The sequence below is a fragment of the Idiotropiscis lumnitzeri genome, chromosome 6 (assembly GCF_059441095.1).
Source record: "Idiotropiscis lumnitzeri isolate Australia: NSW breed Sydney's pygmy pipehorse chromosome 6, RoL_Ilum_1.0, whole genome shotgun sequence".
Classification (NCBI taxonomy): domain Eukaryota; kingdom Metazoa; phylum Chordata; class Actinopteri; order Syngnathiformes; family Syngnathidae; genus Idiotropiscis; species Idiotropiscis lumnitzeri.
This window is the reverse complement of record NC_142396.1, coordinates 23,925,216-23,941,577: the sequence shown is the minus strand read 5'-3', so window position 1 is coordinate 23,941,577 and position 16,362 is coordinate 23,925,216. Positions and strand designations below refer to the sequence as shown.

The window sequence follows — 16,362 nt, the reverse complement described above, 5'->3', positions numbered from 1 at the left end:
CAAAGAGCGGGGCCCCAATTTTATTTCTATTCCACCAAGTTCGCTTAGTGATTGAACAGGTCAACTATAAGATCACTCTTGTCAATATAGAACATATAACACTACTTAGGTTATTTAGAGATAAAAACGACTACTGGCGGTCCTACCAAGGATGGCTAAAATAGTTTAGGTGAGTTGATAAGTGCACTGGATCATTAGAGAAAGAGCTGCATCAAAAAAAGAGCACACTCAGAACTTAGCTTTATTTCTGTGAAAGTTATTCGATAGAGCTCAGGGCTGACTTAGACTGGGCTGGCGCTTTAAAATAAGGGCAGTGAGAACCTAAATGCCTAATTCTCGACATTGGTTTAATTAACTTCCAAATCTTTGGGTGGCTGCTTTACTGCAAGTGGAGATCACGGAAAGTTCTAACCCTAAGAGAGTCGGTCATGACTGTTAAGGGCCGGAAAACTATTCTAAGTCCTAGTTGTCCTGTGGAAAGGGAAATCTGTTATTGTGATGAGGTTTTGCTTAAGTGTGAGGTCTTGGTCACAATTAATGGTGAGAATAGTTTTGAAATGCATTACCTTGGACTTTTGTTGATTTTCTTTTTTTTTTTTTATATCACAAAAACCTGGCATTTAAACAGGTGTGCATAGTCTTTTTATATCTGCTGTATGATAAAATGCCCTCCCTCTTGTAATGTTACTCAACATATGACAAAAAGTAGATACAAAATTAAAAATGGAATACGGTATACTCTCACGACTCTATTTTTTCATTGCAGGCTTCTGGAAAATGTGTCATCCCTCAAATGTTTTTCTCTAATATTCCATACAGAAAATCTACTGAGAGCCTTCAGCAGCAACAGTCATCCTGCAAAACAGGACAGTTCTCACGGGCTCCTCCCAACCCATTGGCAGGTCTGGATCGAGCAGTACGAAGGGCTTGTCGTATAGTAATAGATCAGCTCCTTCTGGACCTAAAGCCATTCCTCACTGGCCTGCTGACACAGCCCTGGCTAGTCCAGGGAGAGCCCACTGCCAAACTCTGCCACATCCTGGAGTATCATCTGGACCTGTACACCCATGTTCAACCCCCGTGCCGACAGGTCTTAGCAGCCATTGCTCTGATGGCGCCACACTTAGCTTACTTAGCTTAGAGAAGCCATTTCACTGACTTATACTTTAATTTTCCATTTTTTATATTCTATATGCTGTTTTAACATTTAGTCTACTTTCAAATATGTATCGTCTTTAATAACCTTACAGAATAGCTAGTTTTCCATGTTGTGAACCACCGAAATAATCAAGTTGACATGATTGATTGCTCCTTTCGTCCAGTAGCTGCTCCACCATTAGTAGCTACGAGTGCTGGTAGCAGTGACAGGCTGTGCTGACTGCTGGGATTTTTATGCTTTTCACATAATCACTTGGGTGCTACTTTTTTTTTTAATGGATGAACAAGTTCATTTTGTTACCTAGTTTTGAAAGCACAGTCATGTCTTCAGCAAAAAGTAGAGACCCGACTAGAAATTTTGTCTATGTGTCAACCGGGACAGCACCCACACTTCCAGAGCCTTTAGAAACTCAAGGCGGCTCTCATTCAGCCCTGAGGAGTTGCTACGACAAGCTTTTTATACACCTTGTCGACTTCAACCTCAGAGATAGGAGAGTTCACCTCAATGTCCGCAGACTCCTCGTAGCCTTCTGTGTTGGAAGTCATATTAGCGGAATTGAGGCTCACCTACTTACAACATTGCAGGAGGAGGTCAGCAGTGCCCCATTCCTACTCAACACAGTTTTGACCTCCTCCTTAGCTGCCAGGTGGTGGAGGAGCTGCTTCCAGAGTCCCATAGGCCAAAAAAAACTGACAGGACTATTTCTTCAGCTTGATAGCATCCCTCACTGCCGATATCCACAAATGGCTTTTGAGATTGCCGCCATTATAGGCACCGGCCATTTCATGGCCAAGTCTGTAGTCGGACTCCCATCGGGGCAAGGAGCTGTGGCCCAATCTGACTCAATGACCCCAACCTTCCCAGGGATATGATCAAGGTTCTGCTGAAGGTGAGAGTTGAAAATCTATCTGACAGTAGACTCTGCCATTTGTTCACTTCCATGTGGTGATTGGCTGACAGCTCTGAACCTTTATTCACCCAAATATTCAAGGTATGTGGCTACAATTTCAATGATACGACCATACTATCAGTCAGCTGCCTTGCGTGTCTTGGTGCCAAGTATGCAACATTCTTGTATTCAAACATTGTGTTTTTTTATGGACATGGCATGACAAACTCAAATGTGTAATAACAGAACACTACTCGAGTTGTATTTGAGGGGCAAGACATTTGTCCCAATCAGGCCCTTGCTTTCCTTCATTGCCCATGTGAGCATTGAGGTTAGCCAGAACGAGGGTGTTCCCAGCAGGAATGCTCTCCAGCACCCCCTGTAAGGACTCCAACAAGGGTGTGTTCTCAGATACTGTTTGGAATAGGGACAAACAGTAAAAACGTGTCTTCTCATCCATCGGGTGAATCCCAACATACAAACACTGAGATGGGAGTCAATAAGTGTACCCACACCTGCTTTGTGCCTCTCATTGGTAACAACTCCATAGTGGAAGAGCGTGCATCTCCCCTCAAGAGAACTGGTACCAGAGCCCAAGCTGTGCGTCGCGGAAAGCCATATTAGCTAGTCAGAACTTCTCAACCATGAACACCAACTCAGGCTCTTGCCTTGCAAGAGAGCTGTCGTTCCACATCCTGAGAGCCAGATTCTGTAGCCGGTAATTGGACCGCCAAAGTTCCCACCTGCGCCCCACCTCCGGGCCTAGTTTCAGAGAAGGGCCCAGGGGCCCTACAGTGAGGGAAAACATAGTCCATTTATTGCCCTCAGCATAGGGGGTTTCTGAACTGTGCTTTGCCTGGCAATGTTGACTTTTTCATATTCACACAATCATTCCATAATTTATCAAATAATCGTAGAAACTATCTACCGTAAAACAAAACAAAATGTGCCTCTTGCAACCTGCAAACATATGGCAAAATGTCTATTCCAAGAATGAAGACATAGGTTGTGTTAATCTGAACCTGTCCACCACATTAGTGGATAAGAGAAAAATTAGTCTTGATAAGCGTTTGGCCCATTCATTGATTGCATCCTAACTAAATGTATCATGCAAACAGTTAATGATCTTGCTCTGTGTATGTACAGCGTCTGCAGGAGGAAGCCCAGTGGTTGATGGTGGTGGAGTATGTCAAAGCACTGATGCAGAAGAGGCTGATATGCCGCAGCGCTGAGGAAAGGAGGAAATTCACTCAGCAAATGGTCAAGGATGACCAGCAGTTTAGAGAAATTTTCCATGGTTTGGTCAGTTCATTCATCATACTTCTACTTATCAATAATGCAGCAATTTTCATGTTTTTCCTTATTTAAATCCTGTCAACGGACAGTAGGCAGGGTATACCTTGGACTCGTTACCAGCCAATCGCAGGGCACACAGACAAACAACCATGCCATCTGCGGTCACACTCAGACTTAATGAAAATTTAGAGTGTTCAATTAACCTATCAGGCATGTCTTAGGAATGTGAGAGGAAACTGGAGTACCCAAAGAAAACCTACACAGGCATGGGGAGAACATGCAAACTCCACACAGGAAGGCCGGAGCCGGAACCAAACCGTTCTTCTCTGAACTGTGAAGCAGACATGCTAACCGGTCATCCACCATTCTGCCCTCAATGGCATTTAATTACAACAAATATAATACAATACAATACAATACACTACAACTAGCGCATTTCACAACAGCGGGAGCTGTAACAAACCGCTTTCCATATGGTGTAATATAAATTAGCAGGAAGTTAGAACACAAAGTAAAACACATATACAGTAGATACCAGCAGAACTATCATGGTGAATCGAAAGTCAAAATATGTTCCACTTGACTTGTCTCTTTCTGATAGATATGAAGCAACTGGAATGACTCAGGTATTTTCATATATATATATATATATATATATATATATATATATATATATATATATATATATAGGTTGATAGGTTTGACTGGCTAAGGCCAACCTCCGTGCCATAAGTCAAGCTACGTCTCAGCTGCTTATCCATCCATCCATCTTCTGTACCGCTTCTCCTCACTAGGGTCGCGGGGGTGCTGGAGCCTATCCCAGCTATCTTTGGGCAGTAGGCGGCACCCTGAACTGGTTGCCAGCCAATTGCAGGGCACACAGAGACGAACAACCTTCCGCGCTCACACTCATACCTAGGGGCAATTTAGAGTGTTCAATCGGCCTGCCATGCATGTTTTTTGGAATGTGGGAGGAAACCGGAGCACATATATATATATATATATATATATATGTATATATATATATATATATGTATATATATATATATATACAGTGAAACCCCGCTACTTCGCGGTTCACCTTTCGCGGGTTCAGTGCTTCGCGGGTCTAAAAAATATTCGGGGGCATTGTAGTTTCGCCGAGCGGCACGACGGGGCGCTGGAGCGGTTAGACGGCCGGCGTGCGCCGAAGAAGAGCGTGGGCGAAGAAGAGAGTGGACAGAGAAGAGCGACATTTCGCCTCGCTCGGGGCCTTGCGAGAGTTCCGGAGGAGACCGGCCGGCGTGCGTGCGTGGCAGTCAAGCCGTAGAGGAACAACCTCCGCCCGTTTCGTTCGGGACCGGTGTCGTGCCAAAGTACTTACCCCCTGCCAAAATCTGCATCCCCTGTCGCGGGAGCGCGCACGCATTGACTGAAGGCGGCGCGATGTTACTACGTTTGTTTTCATTGAAAGGCACGAAGAATGTATGATTTTGTGTTTTTGATTTGCTTTCATTTAAACTACGGTTTCCATAAAAGTGGTCTTAGTCGGTGCGGTTTTCAGCACACCATTCGCTACAATTCAACACGTCAAGTAAGCGTTTGACTGCGCCGAAATCGGGGGGGGGGGGATTCCCTGCATTTGCATTCATTAGACCAAAGAAATTTCGCAATCAATGAAGCTACTATACGGGAATTTCAGTGATTAAAACACGATGAAAAGGGGAGAGGATTAGTGACGTGGGCTATATCGTGTTTCCAGCGAGATCAAATTAAGTGGCATCATACAGATAGTTGGTATCTTGTTAGAGAACACGTAATTGGATTCCAATTGACTGATTTGTTTATTCTTTATAACCACCGATAGCTGCGTCAAGAGTAGCAAAAGAATAAAAAAATAAAGTCACTCGCGTTTTGCGTCGGACTCGAGGTGCATTCATTGACCACTTACGCAGTAGGAAAGTTACCAGGGGTGACTGATTCTGGCAGCCCCCCCTGGTATCTTTGCCTAGAAAAGAGGGATCCTGCTCAAATTTGCCACACATACTCAAAATGACCCAATAGGTACACAGAATAAGTCACTTGATGGTTGGGGTCAATTTTTGTGATTAGAGGGGGGTACTTATTGTGGCAGAGGCTGCCAGAATCAGTCCCCCCCTGGTAACTTTCCGACGCAGAACGCGAGTGACTTTATTTATTTTTTTATTCTTTTGCTACTCTTGACGCGGCTATCGGTGGTTATAAAAAAATAAACAAATCAGTCAATTGGAATACAATTACGTGTTCTCTAACAGGATACCACCTATGTGTATGTTGACACTTAATTTGATCTCGCTGGAAACACGATCGCCCACTTCACTCATCCTCTCCCCTTTTCATCGTGTTTTGATCACTGAAATTACTTTATGGTAGCTTCATTGATTGCGAAATTTCTTTGGTCTAACTAATGCAAATGCAGGTAATTCCCCCCGAGCCAAACGCTTACTCTACGTGTTGAATTGTAGCGAATGGTGTGCTGAAAACCACACCGACTAAGACTGCCACTTTTATGGAAACCCTAGTTTAAATTACAGCAAATCAAAAACACAAACTCATACATTCTTCGTGCCTTTCAATGAAAACAAACGTAGTAACATCGCGCCTGTCACGATCCGTCTGCGGCGTCTCCAGCAAGTGGGCGTGGCCCGGCGGCTCCGCTCCGGGAAGCGGCCACGAGCGAGACGCGCTCTCGATCGCCACAGCTGAATGTCATTAAGACATTAATCATTGGACTACTTAAGCAGCCGACGCGGACATACCCGCGTCGGACTATTGTTCCACGTTGCTCATGCTATTGCTCATGCTCTCGTTCACAGATTGTTCTGCTCGCGATTTGCTCTTGTTCTGTTGTTTGCGTTTTCATGTTTTGAATTTCACCAGCTATTATTCGGCTCGCTTTAAGTTTATCGTTTTCAATTGGATTTTGTCTTCACCCTTTCGTGGTAAGCATTGTTTTCGGTTTCTTGCGTTGCAAGCGTTTTCTGTTGATTCCTTATTTTTTTCCTGGAGTGACTCGGTCTCCCAGCGTTTTGTGTTTCGCCTCTCCGGCGGCTGTACTCATAGAACCCTTGCGGTTACTAAATTTATAGATACTGCTTCATAGTGATTATTGTGTATTGCTTGACGGCTTCCAATAAACATCCTGTCAATCAATTCCTCCTGAGTCTGCGATTAAGGATCCACCTTCCACCGCTTTCCAGCCTCGGCTGGGAAGCGGTCACGACAGAATAGTCCGACCATGGATCCCGCTGACTCAGCGAAGGTATTTTCAGCTATAGCCAGTCAAGGACGCATGATAGGGCAGCAGGCGTCCGAACTCGCGACGCTCCGCGATGCGGTCGGCCAGCTGAACCACCAGCTCACGAGCCTCGGTGCCCATCTGGGCACCTTGGCAGCCCCTGTCGCCCCGACCCCCGTGGCGGCCCAGACCGGGCAACCGGTCGCGGGCATGCCATTCCGAGAGCCCAGTTTGCCCCATCCCAACCGCTACGGCGGAGAACCCGGCCGATGCGGCCCCTTTATCCATCATTGCCGGCTGATCTTTGACCAGCAGCCCCTTACTTACGCTCACGATAATGCGAAGGTAGCGTTCATGATGAGCCTCCTGACTGGCCAAGCTAGCGCCTGGGCAATGGCTGTGAGCAACGCGCGTCCGGAAGTCCGCTCTTCTTTCCCCGCGTTCATTGCGGAGTTCGAGAGGGTGTTTTACCACCCGATTCGGGGAAAGGAAGCAGGAGCCGAACTTTTGGACTGCACGCAAGGCTCCCGTTCGGTAGCGGATTACTCAATCGCCTTCCGGGTTCGCGCCGCCGAGAGTGGCTTCGACGACTGCGCCCTGCGGACGGTGTTCCGGAGAGGGCTGAGTTCCGCCCTCAAGGACGAGCTGGCGGCGCGAGACGACGCCGAGACCTTGGAGGAGCTCATCACCCTGGCCATCCGGCTCGACAATCGTCTGCGAGAGCGCCGCCGCGAGCGAGGGTTGGAGCTGCGACGCCACGAGCCGCCCCGCTACCTGGTGCCCGAGCCACTGCCAGCCGACGAGCCGATGCAGCTGGGAGCCAGCCGCCTCGACGACCGGGAGCGAGAGAGACGCCGTGGCTCCGGGGCGTGCTTCTACTGCGGTCTCCAGGGTCACCGAGCGGTCGCCTGCCCCCGTCGGGCCAACCGTCGAGGGTCGCCCGCTCGCCGCGAGGAGTGCTGTGAGTCCGCGGACGCTTCCACCGCGTGCTCCAACCCCCGAGAGGAGCAGCCTGAGGTCCCAGAGAACGGGCCGGTCCAGCCCGGCAACACCCGGAGGTTGGAGGTGGAGGCGGAACTCATAGGTCGAAACACCACCATTAAAGTCCGGGCGTTAATCCATTCGGGCGCGGATGACTGTTTCATAGATGCAGGGTTAGTCGGCCAACTCGGGTGCACCGTCACGGACCTCGACCGGTCCGAGAAGCTGTGCGACCTCGACGGTCGCTTGTTAGCCGACATTCGGCGGTTAACCGAGCCCCTAACGCTAAAACTTTCCGGTAACCACCTAGAGAGGCGCTCGTTTTTTGTTATGCCGGCTAGAGCAGCCCCGGTCGTCCTAGGGATCCCGTGGCTGAAGGCGCATAACCCGGACATCGACTGGGGTCGGCTAGCGATCCAAAGCTGGAGCCCTTTCTGTTACGCTCATTGCCTACGGTCGGCCGAAGAGGGCCGCCAAATTAATGTAGCTCCGAACAAAGCGGTCAATCTCGAAAACGTGCCGGCAATTTACCATGACCTCCGCGCCGTGTTCAGCAAGGAGCGCGCCAAATCCTTGCCTCCACATCGCCCGTACGACTGCGCGATCGATCTCCTTCCGAATCCGGTACTTCCCTCAGTTCGCCTTTACAAGATCTCCCAGCCCGAGCAAGGCGCCATGAAAGACTACATCACCGAATCGCTGGCCGCGGGTCTGATTCGTCCCTCCACGTCCCCGGTCGGGGCGGGTATGTTTTTTGTGGAAAAAAAAGATAAAAGCTTGCGACCATGCGTCGATTACAAGGAGTTAAATGCGATCACGATCAAGAATAGATACCCGCTGCCGTTACTGGACTCCGCGTTCGCCCCCTTACAGTCCGCTACCATCTTTTCTAAATTAGACCTGCGAAGCGCCTATCACTTGGTCCGGATCAGGGAGGGCGACGAGTGGAAGACCGCGTTCAAAACCCCCCTAGGGCACTTTGAATATTTAGTTATGCCTTTCGGCTTGTCCAACGCCCCAGCCGTATTCCAAGCGCTCATAAACGACGTCCTGAGGGACATGCTAAACACATGTTGCTTCGTTTACCTGGACGACATCCTGATTTTTTCCCGCACCGTTGGCGAGCACCAACGGCACGTTCGCGCCATTCTGCAGCGGCTGCTCGAAAATAAGCTCTTTGTAAAAGCCGAAAAATGCGAATTCCACCAAGCCTCCGTCCCCTTCCTGGGGTTCATAGTAGAAAATGGACAGCTCAAGGCCGACCCGGCCAAGACTCGTGCGGTGGTGGACTGGCCGGTGCCAGCCACCCGTAAACAACTCCAACGCTTCCTGGGCTTCGCGAACTTTTACAGACGATTTATTAAAGATTATAGCCGCCGGGCCCTGCCGCTCACCCGCCTCACGTCCACAAAGACTCGCTTCACATGGGACGGTATCGCTGAAGCAGCGTTTACGAGCCTGAAAGAGGCTTTCACTAACCCGCCTGTGCTTCACCACCCTGACTCTGATCTTCCATTTATTGTAGAAGTGGACGCCTCTGATTCAGGAGTGGGGGCTGTCCTCTCCCAACGGTCTCCGGTCGACCAGCGACTCCACCCCTGCGCCTTCTTCTCTCGCCGACTCACACCTGCGGAGGCGAACTACGACGTGGGCAACCGGGAGCTTCTGGCCGTGGTTCTGGCTCTCCAGGAGTGGCGGCACTGGCTGGAGGGCACCAAGGAACCGTTTACCATCTTCACCGATCACAAGAACTTATCCTACATCCGCTTCATGAAGAGACTCAACCCCCGACTAGCGCGCTGGGCGCTTCTCCTCAGTCGCTTCAACTACACCATGACCTACCGCCCCGGCGTCCGGAACACCAAACCCGACGCGTTGTCTCGCATCCACGACCCCTGGGAGGAAGAGGAAGGTCCTCCAAGCGTGGTGCCAGCCCACCGGTTGGTGGGGGGCGTGCAGTGGGCAATGGAGCAGAGGATCCAGGAGGCACAGGAGGACGGCGGCGCCCCAGCGGGATGCCCCTCTGGAAGACTGTACGTGCCCACGCAACACCGGTCGGAGGTGATCGAGTGGGGACACGCGTCCAAGCTGGCCTGCCATCCGGGAGTTCGCCGCACTCTAGGACTGATCTGGCAGCGGTTCTGGTGGCCGTCCCTCAAGACCGATGTCACCCAGTACATCCAGGCCTGCCCCGCATGTGCCGCCAGCAAAGCGTCCCACCAGCCACCGGCGGGCCTGCTCCGGCCGCTCCCCGTCCCGGCGCGTCCATGGGCAAACATCGCGCTGGACTTCGTAACGGGACTGCCCGCCTCCAAGGGCCACACGGTCGTTATCACCGTGGTGGACCGATTCTCCAAGGCTGCCCACTTCATCGCCCTGCCCAAGCTGCCGTCCGCCTTGGAGACCGCCCACCTTCTGGTTCAGCACGTGGTCCGCCTACACGGGATTCCGGACGACCTGGTATCCGACCGCGGGCCACAGTTCATTTCCCGCGTCTGGAAGCTCTTTTGCCGGTCCCTGGGGGCCACCCCAAGCCTGTCTTCCGGCTATCACCCCCAGACCAACGGGCAGTCAGAGCGGGCCAACCAGGACCTGGAGTCAGCCCTCCGGTGCGTGTGCTGCGACCAGCCGGCGTCCTGGGTCGACCACCTCCCGTGGATCGAGTACGCCCACAACACCTTGGTGTCGTCCGCAACCGGTAGGTCACCGTTTATGACCGCGTACGGCTATCAACCCCCCCTGTTCCCGACGCAGGCCAGCGCCGAGGAAGTCCCCTCGGTTCAGCATCACCTCAAGCGGGCCCACCGGGTCTGGAGGGAGGCGCGGGCGGCGCTGACCCGAACAGCCGAGCGCAACCAGAAGATCGCTGATCGCCGCCGGCGCGCGGCCCTGGCTTACAAGGTCGGTGACCAAGTGTGGCTGTCCGCCCGGGACTTAAAGTTGGCAGGAGCATCCCGCAAGCTGGGGCCGCGATTCGTGGGTCCCTTCCCGATCGACAAGTTGATCAACCCGGTCTCCGTCCGGTTAAAGCTGCCCCCCACCATGAGGATTCACCCGGTGTTCCACGTCTCGCTCCTCAAGCCTGCACCTACCTGCCCGCTCGTGCCGCCCTCCGCCCCGCCGCCACCTCCTAGGATCGTCGACGGCGACCCGGTCTACACCGTCCGAGAGATTTTGGACTCCAGGCGCAGGGGGAGAGGGTTCCAGTACCTGGTTGACTGGGAAGGCTACGGTCCAGAGGAGCGGCAATGGATTCCCCGTTCCTGGATCATGTGTCAAGACCTGCTCCGCGACTACCACAACGCCAACCCGTCAAAGCCAGGTGGTCCGCCAAGGGGCGTCCTTTGAGGGGGGGGTACTGTCACGATCCGTCTGCGGCGTCTCCAGCAAGTGGGCGTGGCCCGGCGGCTCCGCTCCGGGAAGCGGCCACGAGCGAGACGCGCTCCCGATCGCCACAGCTGAATGTCATTAAGACATTAATCATTGGACTACTTAAGCAGCCGACGCGGACATACCCGCGTCGGACTATTGTTCCACGTTGCTCATGCTATTGCTCATGCTCTCGTTCACAGATTGTTCTGCTCGCGATTTGCTCTTGTTCTGTTGTTTGCGTTTTCATGTTTTGAATTTCACCAGCTATTATTCGGCTCGCTTTAAGTTTATCGTTTTCAATTGGATTTTGTCTTCACCCTTTCGTGGTAAGCATTGTTTTCGGTTTCTTGCGTTGCAAGCGTTTTCTGTTGATTCCTTATTTTTTTCCTGGAGTGACTCGGTCTCCCAGCGTTTTGTGTTTCGCCTCTCCGGCGGCTGTACTCATAGAACCCTTGCGGTTACTAAATTTATAGATACTGCTTCATAGTGATTATTGTGTATTGCTTGACGGCTTCCAATAAACATCCTGTCAATCAATTCCTCCTGAGTCTGCGATTAAGGATCCACCTTCCACCGCTTTCCAGCCTCGGCTGGGAAGCGGTCATGACAGCGCCGCCTTCAGTCAATGCGTGCGCGCAGGGGATACAGATTTTGGCAGGGGGTAAGTACTTTGGCACGACACCGGCGTGCGTGAGCGGAGCGCGAGGCTGTCAGTTATGAATGAATAAATGAATAAATAAATAAATGAAAAATGCCACCTTTCATTTCACAGGGCACACCGGACTGCGTACCAGCAGGTAAAAGTCGAAGTAATTAAATAAATACAAAAAGAAGTAATTGAATAAATACAAAAATAATGGCTGGGGAATAAAAAAATAATACGTTTTAATAATATTTTTTTTGTTATAACATGAATTTCACTCTCTCTCTCTCTCTACCCATATATATATATATATATATATATATATATATATATATGTATATGTATATGTATATGTATATGTATATATATATATATATATATATATATATGTATATACACTATTCAGTACTAAATTCCATTGCACTCTCTTATTTATTTATCTAATTTATATATTTGTCTGTATTATTGTTGTATTGCACTGGAGAGGGGAGCCCTCTAATCTCGTTGCACACTTGAGTGCAATGACAATAAAGGGATTTCTATTCTATTCTATTCTATTCTATTCTATATATATATATATATATATTTTTTTTTTAAGCATTTTTGAAGGTGTGCCGCTACTTCGCACCTATATATTTATATATAGGTGCGAAGTATATATATATATATATATATATATATATATATATATATATATATATATATATATATATATATATTAGGGCTGGGCGATATGACCTAAAATCAATATCGCGATAAATTGGACAATTTTACCTCGATAATGATAAATGCACGATAAATTCCCCTTGAGGACCAAAATCAAAATAAATGCAGAAAATGCATATTAACTGCTTTTTTTTTATTGACCAACTGGAACACATTACTTTCAATGAAAAACAAAAGTACAAAAATCATTTGTATAAACATTCCAAATAGCTTGCTTTGCATGATTTGAACAATGTCACAAAGAACAGGAGAAAAAGGGTACCTCTCACAAAATCTTTTTCTGCATATAGATTGTGCCGAGATGCTGTAATGCCATTTGCAAAGGCCTAGATTTGTGTAAAGGTATATTGTAAACAATATAAATAATGCCATGTGCAAAGGAGCTAGTCGTCTGTCAACAAAATGCTAAATAAAATGTCAACGGAATGCCAATGCAAAATAAACAAGTGTGCTTCATCAGGAAAATGTGCCGTCTCGAGTACTCTGGTGCGCGGTCGCCACTTGTTGTCTATGTCATGCACATTCAGGCTCAAACAGGGATCCATGTTGCGACTCGACCACAAGTCGGATGTGGATGCAAAAAGCTTGACATGTCTCCGCTCCCGTCCCGATGTTGTCCATATCGGGAAGTACGGTTTGCAACAAATATTTTTGTACCTCTTGTCGGCTACTTTCATGAGGCGTTTCAATCCTGTGCGCTCCACTGTAACTAGAGGAGCTATATCTTTAGCTATGTGCTCGGCTATCGCGTCCACCTCTGAGACGTTCCCTCGTATGGTGTAGCCTCCGTTATATGTTGTCACTTGTCCAACCTTGCTTCTCACTTTGAACTTTTAGCACAAGCTCCAAGTCAACAGCATGGTTGTGTTGTGGGTGGTGAAAAATAAAAGGTTGGACGCGCTGTTTTGGTGCTTACGACGCACTTTGTAGTTCACGTTCTTTTGCTTAAACATCGTCTTTATGGAACCCAAAACATTTCCAGACGACAGATGTCGAATTTCTTTTCGGGACAAGCGCTACATGAACGATTTCAACTAACGTTACTTTGTCTTCAGCCGTGTCTGCCGCTTCTGGATTTGAATCGCCGGCTACGAACGCGTCTTCTGTTTACATTCTTGTTCAGAAGGGTGGAGTCACGTGACGACACGCTCTGTAGCCGTCTTAAAGGGGCATAAACATTGCCGCAGACAGAAAAGTGCCAGGATGGCCGAGTGGTCTAAGGCGCCGCGTTCAGGACCCAGTCTCCCCAGGAGACCTGGGTTCGAATCTCGAATTTCCCCATTGTGGGACTAATAAAGGGAATATTATTATTATTATTATTATTATTAAAAGACTTATTTCTCTTTTTTTTTTAGACACCGAATTTACCGACATGGGCAAAGTGATGTCGGTCATTTTAATACATTTCGGTAACGGTAAATGTTCGGTTTATCGCCCAGCCCTAATATATATATATATATATATACATATATATATATATGTATATATATATACATATATATATATATATATATACATATATATGCATACATATATAAATATATATATATATATATATATATATATATACCAGTAGCACCACGCACTATTCATCCAAGGCCTTCAGATACAATTGTGCAGCCATCTATTCTGTCCAAGACAATGGGCTTTCAGAGTTGCTAGACAGTTGCGATAGCCAATCAAATCACAAGTTGGTTACAGCGAGCCTTGTCGCAGGCCTTACGTTGAAGGTGCAAATGTGTCCTGTGATTCAATCATGACTTGTGAGGGAGCAGCGCTATGCTTAGCTTTGCAGAGGTCCAGGCTTTGCTCCAAAAGAAGGACTCAACTTCTGTCATCTGGATCAATGATCAGCAGGGTTTAAGCAAGTATTTACATGCCTCCATTATGAAACTGTGAATACTTTCAAAATTGTGGAAACCCTGTGGCAACAATTTTGCAAACTCTTGGAGTTTCATTGTAGATGTACAACAACACAGCCATGTCATCTGTCCAGAACACAGTGTCCTTAAGCTGGATCCAAAACTCTCTCTTTAACATTCAATATATGTGCTTTTCAACTAGCTTGAGTCCAGGGTTCTCGATCTATCCAACAACCATGCATGTGATAGGTTACCCGTGAAAATCCGCTATTAAGTACATACACTCTTACAAGTGACCCCTATTTTTGCTACAGTAATGTCCATCAACTATTCTGGTGGCAGGTGACACACTTTCCATGAACTGAAGATCCTCTTTTAACATCTCTAACTGTTCACTTTTGCTAGCTTCGGGGAAGTCATACTTATATTTTTGGTTCCATAGTTCGTCTAGTCTGGCCAGTGATGTCTTGTCTGATATGACACTTGTAATACTCATACATGTAGCCTTGTAGTCTCCTTCCTTCAGTTTTCCATTCACTGTCCATCCAATAATTTTTTTTTTTCCTCAGTATACAATCCATCATTCTCGCTCCTGATGACCTCCTCTGGTTCCATTGCTTTAGGAACATTGGTCCCAATCAGTAGGTCAATTTCTAGGTTGAGGTGGAGGATTTCCACTGGCTATAGATGAAGCCATCTGTCAATGTCTTTTTGCTGTGGAATATTATTTCACACGGTTCTCTTCCTGTGTTGTACTCTCTGTTTATTGTCTGTAAGTGATTTAAGCAGTTTACCAAAACATGAAAAGGATGACTAAAAACCTGGATAAAAAACAGTAGATGCATGTAAGTAAGGACATGCAGAAAACTTACCTTGTGAGATTTGAATTCAGATACTCAGGGGAATAGCTTGCAGCTCACCTGTGAGCCTAATCAGGAAAAAGAAAATTTAATGTGGAGCATTTTTCCAGATTGTGACACAATCAGTGATCAATTGGAACCAGAGAGTGGTGGCCATACTAGGAAGTATAGTACGGAAATGTAAACGTTGTTCTGGTCGTGATTGAAGACAATTCCTGTCTCCCACATTTGTGAGCATGTTTGTTACTTATGTTCACTATATCTTTATAGGAAGGTGATGGTTTACTATTTGAAGTGAAACCATTAAACCTGCTTCCAATCTTGGCTGACTTCATCAAACTCAAAGACCCCAGCATGCTCCCTCTTGAGGTGTCGGGACTTGCAACAAAATATCCCGACATCAGGTCAGCAACACCTACTTTCGTCAATCATGGGTGAAGACCAAAAGGAAATCACCTCAGAAATGAATTTGAATGCTCAGAAAAGCTACTATATGAATTACAGTACGTCTCTTTTGACTGTCCAGTGAAGAGCATGTGTCTGTGTTGCTGGACATTCGTGGTGACATCTCCAGGGACTTAAGAGTGTCAGTACTGGAGCTTCTGCAGCACAGTACCTCCCCTCTGCCAGCTGGATACCGTCCGATCTTCACAGATATCCAAGTACCTCCTTCAGCCATGGCTTTCTGCCTGCCAACCGCCAAATGTGCATAATGACTGATTTAGCACCTGTAGTCTCTGAATAGAGCAAAGAATCAATGTAAAATGTATATTGGTGTGCAGGATTCTATTACATATCACACATTTTTAGTTACTTTTTGAAACAATCAAAAAAGCTACAGTATATGTTTTTTGATGGACAGTCCTTCTTCATAGTTCTACGGGTTCAAGACAATGACCAGCTCGTTCAAAAATTCCATCATCAAATGTTGAACTTGTCTGAACATGTATTTATGTGTTCCAGTGGCACCTCCATTTGAACGCAATCCATTCCATTTTGCTTGACTTAAAAGTTGTTTTAATTTAAAAATAAATGTGCTTGTATTTATAGGCAGATTAACTTTACTCCAATTAAAATTCTGCATATTGTTTTTCTGTTTGTTGATAAAGACTCTGTGAACTATTGAAGTATAAATTCCAATAAACTTGGGACGTTGTGTAAAACAAAAAACAGAATACAATGCCGTAAGTCCTTTTTAACCTATGTGCAATTGACTATACTTCCAAGATCATTTTGGTGGCCCAACATTGTCAAATATATCCGTGAATTTGTGTTAGACTGCTCTGTCTGTGCCCGGAGAAAAGCCTCCCACATACCC

At 47.4% G+C, this 16,362-nt stretch overlaps 1 protein-coding gene across 7 annotated transcripts in view; it reads left to right on the top strand.

Annotated features, from left to right (window-relative positions):
* exoc3l1 (exocyst complex component 3-like 1) overlaps positions 1–16,362 on the top strand; it is a 51,519-nt gene that overhangs the window by 34,103 nt on the left and 1,054 nt on the right. For 4 of the 7 annotated variants that reach the window (XM_088297692.1, XM_088297695.1, XM_088297691.1 and 1 more), the window contains 4 exons: positions 820–1,090; positions 3,195–3,350; positions 15,315–15,448; positions 15,571–16,362. The exon at positions 15,571–16,362 is cut by the window's right edge and continues 1,054 nt beyond it. In XM_088297692.1, coding sequence (XP_088153818.1) covers positions 820–1,090; positions 3,195–3,350; positions 15,315–15,448; positions 15,571–15,757 — 748 coding nt within the window. In that variant the 3' untranslated portion in view covers positions 15,758–16,362. Of the gene's footprint in view, positions 1–819; positions 2,151–3,194; positions 3,351–9,106; positions 9,489–15,314; positions 15,449–15,570 lie in introns of those variants that run through there. The other 3 variants (XM_088297694.1, XR_015844010.1, XR_015844011.1) reach the window with 3 other exon arrangements.